A 9,243-nucleotide genomic window follows, 5' to 3' on the forward strand; every position below is an offset into this window, starting at 1 on the left:
TTAAGTATTATATATCTATAGTACATATAGACTTATATGTAATTATGACTAAAGACATTAGTACTAATATTTTTGTGCCAGCAATAATTATTCATTTAGGTTTTATAGATTGACATGATCTAGACTGACCAATTATGTATATTTTTTTTTCCTGTAACTAACATGTATGAGTAATAACACAGTACTTTATAACTGCATGTGCGTATAGGTAAGGATATTTTTTAAATACTAAAAAGGTAAAAATGTTAAAAAGTAATACTACATTTTTAGGTAAGTTAGTCTATCTAAAGGCAAACCTTATTAAAATGCAGTTCAGGTTTTTATTTTCATTGTAAACAATTAAGAGAACTTTCATTATCTCTCGTACCTTTCAATCCTCCTTTATATGATACTGTTCACAAAACTGTTCATAATTTTAAGTGAACAAAAGCAGGTTGCAAAATATGTGCCTCATTTTGTTTAATTTTTAAAATTTTTATTGAATTTATAGGGGTGATATTGGTTAATAAAATCACATAGGTTTCAGGTTTGCAACTCTATAATACATCTTCTATATCTTACATTGTGTGTTCACCACCTGAAGTCAAGTCTCCTGCCATCACCATTCTTTTTTTTTAGGTAGGAGAATATAGACCAAAACCTTAACACTGGTTACCTTTGGGTGCGTGCAAATACTTATGATCAGAAACATTAACATTGTCACTCTTTTCCTTTTTCAGAATCTGATATTGATGCTGCCACTGCAATGATGCTTTTAAATACTTCCATAGAGCAAGGAATTTTAGAATGTAAGTAATTATGCTTTTCTTTATAAAATACATTTTTGAGTGCCTTTTCAAATATAATTCAGAGTGCAAGATATTTAAATGTTATAGCAAAAATATTCTTTCCAGCTAAATTGTGTTTTTATCTGAATAACTTAGTTTCTCTTTTACTGTATTTCCATTAATATAGTGAGCATTTGAGAAATTGAGAGGTTATTGCTAAGATGTATCATGTTACATTGAACAAGAAATTAAGAAGTAGCATATTTAGAAATTAAGCTTGAAAATATTAAAGGATTCTACAAGAAATAAAAGACCAGTTCAGAAACCCAGCAAAATATATGAATAGGTAGATCTCAGGAAGAAATACATATGGATAACATGCATTTGAAAAAAATATGTAACTTCTCTAGAAATCAAGGAAATGCAGTATGAAACAATATTGAGATACTTTTTTTGTCCATGAGATTATGAAAAATTTAAATGATTTATAATATAATATTAAATGTTAAGTATGAGAACTGGGTGTTGTCATAAACTGTAGGATATAAATTGGTACAACCATTTTGGAGGGCAATTTGGAAATACCAACTGTAAGTTTAAATGTGTATATATCCCTTTTACTTAGTAATTCCACTTCTTGCTTTTTTTTTCCTAGAAAAATATTTTCGTATGTGTGAGAAAAGGCACCTAAAAGGATTTTCATTACAGTGTTATTTGTAGTAGTGAAAAATTGGGAACCTACAAATATCAACAAGGAAATGGTTAGCAAACCATTGTAGTGATACATTCAATGCAGTGATAACATACATATTCAGGCATTCTGTGCAAGCAGCTCAAATAATTATATTTTCCTTGGGAAGGTCAAGACATATCGTTAAGTGGTTTAAAAATGTTTCAGATTAATACCTACAGGATGATACGGTTTGTGTAAAAAAAAAAAGAAGAACCTTCAAAATACTACTAATCTATAGCACTTGCTATTCGGGAATTATATGGTTGTTTTAAATGGCCTGTTTTTGCAATCAAATGCATTTGACCTATTGGAAGTTTTATTTTACACAGGTGAGAATCCTCTTTCTCTTAAAACAGCAATGCAGAAAAAAAGGAGTTATGGCAATGCATTTAATCATCCCAGTGCTATGCGATTACAAGAAAGCAATTCTTTAGCCACCAGCATTGATCCTAAAGAAGATCACAATTACAGTGCAAATAGCATTGCAACACAGCGTTGTGCATCCAGGTCCAGTGTGTCTTCCCTGTCTTCTGTGGATGAGGTATATGAATTTATCCCAAAGAGTAGTCATGTGGGAAGTGATGGCAGTGAAGGATTTCACAGTGAAGAAGATACAGACGTTGATTATGAAGATGATCCTCTTGGAGACAGTGGCTATGCATCACAGGCTTGTGCAGATACCTCTGCAAAGGGGCAGCCAGGCAAAAAGATGCGAAAACAGTCATGTCAAGAAATTGATGAGGAGCTCAAAGAGGCAGCTGGATCTCTGCTCCACCTTGCTGGAATTCGTACATGTCTGGGTTCTCTAATAAGTACTGCAAAGGCACAAAATCAAAAGCAGCGGAAAAAATAGAAATACCTATTAGTGTGAAATTATTTTAAAGTGTGGCAATACTCTTCTACTTAGTTCTTTACAAGGGATATCAAAGCCATATGGACTTATTTTTGTTTTAGAGAAGGGGGAAGGGATGCTAATTACTTGTTTATTTTGAAACATTTTTGTTTGTGTTTTAACTTTTATTAAATAATTACTGTTAGGATCATGCCCAACCATAAATACAATGTGAAGTTCTAAAAGCATAATTTTTGTGATGTGTCTTCAAGATTTTGAAATTTTTATATAAGAAAACCCACAGCTTCTGTCCTAAACTTGTAGGAGAAATCTTTTATTCTATTAATACGTCAAAATGTGTTAACTGGCAACTGTTAACACATTTTCTTCAATCTGTAATTAACTGCTGATCCAGTTAAAAATTTTGCTGATGTCTGTCTTATATACTTCTCTGACATATGCAATCGAGTAGGATAAGATTTGAATTTTTTCTTTTGTCTTAATTTTTTTGTTGTTGAAGCATAACAAAGTTGAATATAAATTAGAAAAGACCTTATATGTCTAGAAAATTCTTTTTGGTTACACAGGCAGAGAGTACAGCAAAGATTTATAAGATTTAAAAAAGGCAGTTTTGTGGTGTAATGTCATCTAGGAGCACTCCAATTCCTATTACAATACTGTCTTTGAAAATTTTTTATTTGCCAGATACTGCATAGCATTTACTGGAGCCTTCTCTTCTTTCCCAGAGTACTCTGCAACCAGTGTTTAAATATGAGCCACCAGCTGTCATTTGTTCAATAAACAATGAGAGGATATAGCCATAGAAGTTGTTATGAAGTTAACACCCATTTTAACACACTTTTGCAATAAGAGAATCGTTTCATTTACCACTTAATCTTTTCATTTGCCAGTTAAATGTACTGCATTCTGAGAAACTTATAGTAGGAATAGAGTGTAATCTAATACAAATATTTTGAATAACATTACTTACGTCATCATAAATAAAGGTAGGTCATTTAGGAAAAGAAACTTCTGTCCAAGCTTTTTATGAATTAAATTTGTATATACCCAATTAAATTACAATGTATTTAACAAGACTATAGAGACAAAATACCTTCATGGATCTCAAAATGTATATAAAATTAAATCTTACACAATACACCCTTTTGAGGAGGCAGTGTAATATCTATTATGTGCCATTAACCCATGCTAAATCTTATATTACAGTTCCAAATGTGCATTGACTAAGGCATTTTAAGTACTTGAAAAAATCTGCTTGTATGAAACATTTTTTCATATCATTTTCATATTATTTAGAAGGTATAAGGGATACTAATAAAACTAAACTTACTCATTATATATTTTTTTATAATGGCAGAAGCAACTTTCCAACATCCTATTTCATAGGCAATATCCTTGTTTTCATTTTATGATGATTTCATATATACAGGGTCTGGCAGAAGTAATGCCTGCTTGAGTGTGGTTGGTAGGGTAACAACATGGGTGTAATAATTTATAGTTTTAATTTGAACATTTCATCTAAAATATCATATGGTGTGCTTCAGTGTGATATTGTTATGTTACAGAATTATATGCTTATGATTTTGTAATAAAAAGGGCATTATTTGTGCTGGACCCTGTACATAGATACATATACACAGATACATAAGTTTATGATTTTGATTTGTTACTTTCAGCTATTTTTATGACTATAAAGCATTTTCTTGGATTTTTTTGAGACAAATATTTTAACTTCTAAATTTTATTAGAGCAAAACTGTCAAATGGGAAGCATAATGAAAATGTCTTTTTTAATTGGCAAGACTTTTAAGCCAGGGAGAACAACATTAATATAATCTACTCTGTTTCTATGTTAATTGTAATTGAACCTGGATAGCTACATTAATAGAATCAGTGCTGTTGAAATACGGTAATTTTTAAATCTGCTATTGATGAAAAATAGTCCGTAAGTATGCAGGATGAGGTATTCGGTCTTTCCTTCATATTCATCACGTCTACTACAAAAAGCGGCTAACCCAAGGTGGCATCTTTTAGTTAGTGAATATAACACCAAAAATTGCTTTACCACAGTATGAAATAGTACACAGATTATAAAATCATTTTAGTAATAATATTTTTTAAAATTATTTACCATGGCCTTGTGAATAGACCTTAGTAACAGTGTTTCAATGATCTGGGTCCAATTTATTTTGTTCAACTGAAAGTCAGCACCAAAAATGTTCTCTCTGGTTCCTGTCTATTAGATAATTATTCTTTGTAAGTAAAGGAAAATGATCTAAAACAAGGATGGGGGAGGGTTGTTCCAAGTTTTAATAGGAAGCTTCAAGATTATTTTGTCTTAATAACTCTTTAAACTTGACTTTTCTTTTCCTCTTCATGTACTCTTCCCACAAATTTAAAAGTTGAAGTTTATCACTAGGAAGGGCAATAAACACTTTTGCACTAAAAGCTAACAGGAAGAAGTTACACGATATTTTACACTTAATTCTTGTACAGAATTTAGTGCCTAACTTTCCATTTGCTAATTTACCAACACAGTTATTTTCAAGGGGGAGAGCCTTTTTAATTATGGTCCCCATTATTACTTCCATAGACATTGTGATCTCATTTCTCAGGTGTATTGAGATAAAAATATGGCTAATAACCACTCAGTTAAGGAAAGTCATTTGAAGTCCTATGGACTGGAAATTGTATTTCTAGTAATATATCATCGACAAATTTTACTGTAATGAAACAACAGTCCTGGAGAACTTACATATTTTCCAACAGATTTTAAAACTGATTTAAGCTAACTTATAATTTGCCTTATATCAATATAATTTGTTACAACTAATTTCAGTTTATAAATAGAAGATCCCTAGGAAGAGTTTTGCCTCAACACAATCTTCATCTCTCACATCCCAAATAGAATCAGTGTTTCTTGACTACTATATATTTTTGAAATTTATTTGTGCAATATATTACTAAATTAATATTTTATTTTCAAATTCAGATGAAGAAAACATTACTTGTATTCATGGAAAAGCTAATTATTGGTGGATCACCTCCTTTTTTCCACCTTCAAGCCTTTCCTGTTCTCCTTGTAACCAGCATGACTTTTCTTAACTTAGGTTTCTGTGTAGATAGTAAAGTTAGAATATATATATATATATTTTTTTTCTTTGCTACTTTCTGAGACATTAGGTAATGGGTTCATACTAGATGGCCAGTTAAACATATGTTAGCAGGAATTCAAAGCTAGAGAAAGTGTTAAAGAGGGAATATGTGTGTCTTGGTAGACTAGGAAGCCTTTCCAAGCAATTTAGGCAACACATGTGAATACTTCACAAATCTGTAAAGACGATTGTCTTAAATACTACGGTAACTTAACAACTTCTTTTGTGAAGACCATAGCATTTAAATAGGAAACTTGGAGGCTTTCTGGTTTACATCTATTTTATACTTTTTGTTTGAAATGTGTAAGCTTTGATTAAACAAACTTTACTTCAGTTTGTTAATGATGTAGTCAAAATATTTATTGAAAAACAGAGTATTTTAATGTTATACCTGCCATTTGTTCTTAAAGCACATTTTTTTTTGCATCTAACTGCCAGTGCCATTGTCAACACTTGTTTTTAAAGTGTTGTACAGTTGTTATTAAACTAAGTGCTTAATTTTAAAGTATTATGTTGCCATCATATAGTGTATAAAAATGTATAACTGCCAATTCATTGTAACTATTATTTATTTTTAATGAAAGTGTAAGAATGCTATTTGATTCAATAAATTTGAATTATACTGTTTCTTTATCCTCTTTTCTAATGTAGCATAAAAATTGCCGAGTTTGAGTTTTTTAACTACCAGTAGATGAGCAGTTTGAGTGAATCACTTCTCAGTTGCCAGTCTTTGCTGATATTAAAAACAACTTAACAAAATTTAGTTTTTGTATGTAATCTCTGATTATTAAAATGTTTATAAAGTTTATTTTTACCAAAGAGATGCAATTCATTATGATAAGGTATTGCAGAATAAACCTTGTTTTATAACATTTTTGTGTTTTCTCTGTTCTTTTCGGTTGGGTAGTGTAGATGTAGGTGACTCATAGTCCTACACACACACACACACACACACACACACACTTTCCATTTAAGTGTTACAAAGTTAGAATCATATACAGGTAAAAAATAAAGTTTCAATTTCAAGATATTTTTAAACTTTGCTTTTTTTAAGTATTGTTTTTCCTGGTTTGTACATGTCATCTTAATCATTGAAAGCTAAAGTAGTGTTAATTAAGTGATTTTCTTCCTAAAGTTAAACTTTTCTATTTCACATACATATATATGAGATTTTGGAAATACAAGTAGGAAAATTAAATAGCATATGAAATTATTAAGATTATTTTTAAATACCAGTTGCACAATATGTTTAAATATTGAGGCATCCATTGTAAAATGAAATAATCTACAACCCACATCTTGATTTTTATTTCGTTCCCCCATCATTTCCCTTTGAAGTTCTGCATAGGGTTGTCTATTTAAAATGAGTCAAGTGAGACCAGCATCTTCATTTTAAACTACCATCGCCTTCTCTAAGACCTCCTTCCAAGGCATCCCTTTGAAAATACAAAGTCATTTAAAAATCATAGCCACTTGGTGGGTGGTGAACACATAATACAATATACAGATGATCTATTATAGGATTGTGCACTTGAGACTCCCATATAATCTCATTAACCCATGGCACTCCAATAAAGTCAATATTTTTTTAAAATTATAGCCACTTGGGGAGTCATGTATTTGTTTCATATGAGAGCTTTATTCTCTATTGCAATCACCATTTCCTAGGGCATACTAATTCTGAGGGGGAAAGATACACCATTTTTAGAAAAATAATTTATTAAAATACGGGCTAAAAACATTTTTTTCCTCAAGAATTTAAGGATATTCTACTTTGATAGTTCTTAAAACTAAACAAAACTAGCAAAAAAAAGTGCAAAATCCTAGATGTAAAAGTGTTCAAAATCTTTTTTTGTAAAAGTTGAAAATCTAAGAATGAAAACAATTACTAATCTTAAAAATAACAGCGTTATTATGCTCCCTGAATTTTTAAGTATAGGAATGTGTAGAAGCTGTCTACTGAAAATTTAAATAGCCTTGTGCTACATAGAGAATATAACTCTTGTATTTAAGGATAGTTTGTGTTCCAAAAGTTGTTTAAAAATACATTGTTGGAAAGATAGCTTTGCCATTGAACTTCAAGGCAAATTATAAAGTCTATTTATCTCATAATGTAGTGAATAACCATCCCTTCTGAACTGAAAGTGATTCTTACACAAAACTTTTCCTCAGCCTTGAGATTTTGGTTTAAGTATATACTTATATATCATTCTTGTTGGGAAATTTTAATAAAATGGGAAACTAGGGGTTGACAGAAAAGAGAGATTGTAGAAAACACTAACTTGGGTGAGATTTAAGAACATGAAGCAGTTACTGTCTACTGTTTGAGAATTCTAAAGAGAGACTGCAACCAAATTAAAGAGCTCTGCAATGTGACTAAACTCATAATCTTATATATTGGTAATCTTTTATGTCAGGAGAGAAATTGAGAAAAAGTTCCACATTCTGGTTAACTGAGCATCTTTTCACTCAAGCATTGGCCTTTAAGTTTTGGACATGTGATATGCACCGAGAAGCAAAAATAGACAATTCCTCTCTTAAAAATGTAAATATAATTATGAATTCTGGTGATTGCCATGAAAGAAAAGATAGGAAGCTATGAAAACATACTAACATTGAATCTAGGGTTTTAGGGAAGGCTACCCTGAAGAATGATGTAAGCTGAGATCTTAAAGAAACAGGTTAACTTGGGAATGAAAGTGTTGGCAGCAAAATGGCACCAGGTGTTAGACCTCGGTTGAGCAACCTCAGTACTTGAGTTCTGGCTAAGAAAGAATTCAGAGCCAAGACTCAAACTAGAAGAGAAAGTTTATTTAGAAAATCACAGGTAGAAGTGGGCCAAAGAAGAAATGGGCTCAGGAAACGAGTTACAGAGGCAAAACAATGGCCCTTGGAGCTTAGGGGAGAGACATAGATACACACCTTGGGCGACAAAAGGGAGGAAAGGTGTGGGCATGCTTGGGAAAAAGAGAAAAAGAAATCATGTGCAGAGTCTCTGTCTTAAGGGCTTTTATCTGGAGGTCTCAGGGGGAGGATCTCAACTGAGTATCAGCTTTCTAGGTGTGTCCCTTCAGGGTTGTAGTTTCCACTGGTTGGTTGGTGCCAGGGCTGGGGGTCAGTCAGTACAGCTGGTCCTGACATCAGCCATGGCATCGCTTGCCTGATTGTGCCATTTCTCTGAGCCTGCAGCTGAAACACAGCTAAGGCCTTAGATGTCATCTCCAGGGGTTAATGCTTAAGGGGGAGATCAAGCAAGGGCTTGTAGTTTTGCCCTTTGTTAGGCACCTGGGGCTCTCCCCACTCATGACCCTCTGCACGTGGCCTATCATTCCTACCCTGCTCATACCTGTCTAATTACCTACTATAAAAGTACGGCAAATTGTTTTGGGTGGGGAGTAACAGCATGCACTGAGATCCCTGTGATAGGGGAAAACAAGATTTTTCAGTGAACTAAAAAGCTAGTGGGGCTACAAAGCAAAGACCTGGAGACAGATTTTGCGAAACTATGTGGATCATAGATTTGGGCTTGTAAGTACCTAGGCAAGACACTGAGGGTATACACAGTTTAAGAGATTACCCTGACACAATAGCAAGAGAAATAATTTGTGTCCATTGACATAAACAAAATGTGGTATTATACATAGCAAAGAAATATACTTCAGTCTTAAAAGGAAAGAAATCTGACATACTACAACACAGATGAACCTTGAAGATATGATATTAAGTGAAATGAGCC

At 32.3% G+C, this 9,243-nt stretch overlaps 1 protein-coding gene across 3 annotated transcripts in view; it reads left to right on the plus strand.

Annotated features, from left to right (window-relative positions):
- Positions 1-6,379, plus strand: part of FOXN2 (forkhead box N2) — a 53,228-nt gene extending 46,849 nt beyond the window's left edge. For all 3 annotated transcript variants that reach the window (XM_053924789.1, XM_053924790.1, XM_071221541.1), the window contains exons 5-6: positions 720-788; positions 1,830-6,379. In XM_053924789.1, coding sequence (XP_053780764.1) covers positions 720-788; positions 1,830-2,353 — 593 coding nt within the window. In that variant the 3' untranslated portion in view covers positions 2,354-6,379. The remainder of the gene's footprint in view (positions 1-719; positions 789-1,829) is intronic.
- Positions 6,380-9,243: the final 2,864 nt, after the last annotated feature.

This window comes from Desmodus rotundus, chromosome 5 (genome assembly GCF_022682495.2).
Source record: "Desmodus rotundus isolate HL8 chromosome 5, HLdesRot8A.1, whole genome shotgun sequence".
In the NCBI taxonomy this organism is placed as follows: domain Eukaryota; kingdom Metazoa; phylum Chordata; class Mammalia; order Chiroptera; family Phyllostomidae; genus Desmodus; species Desmodus rotundus.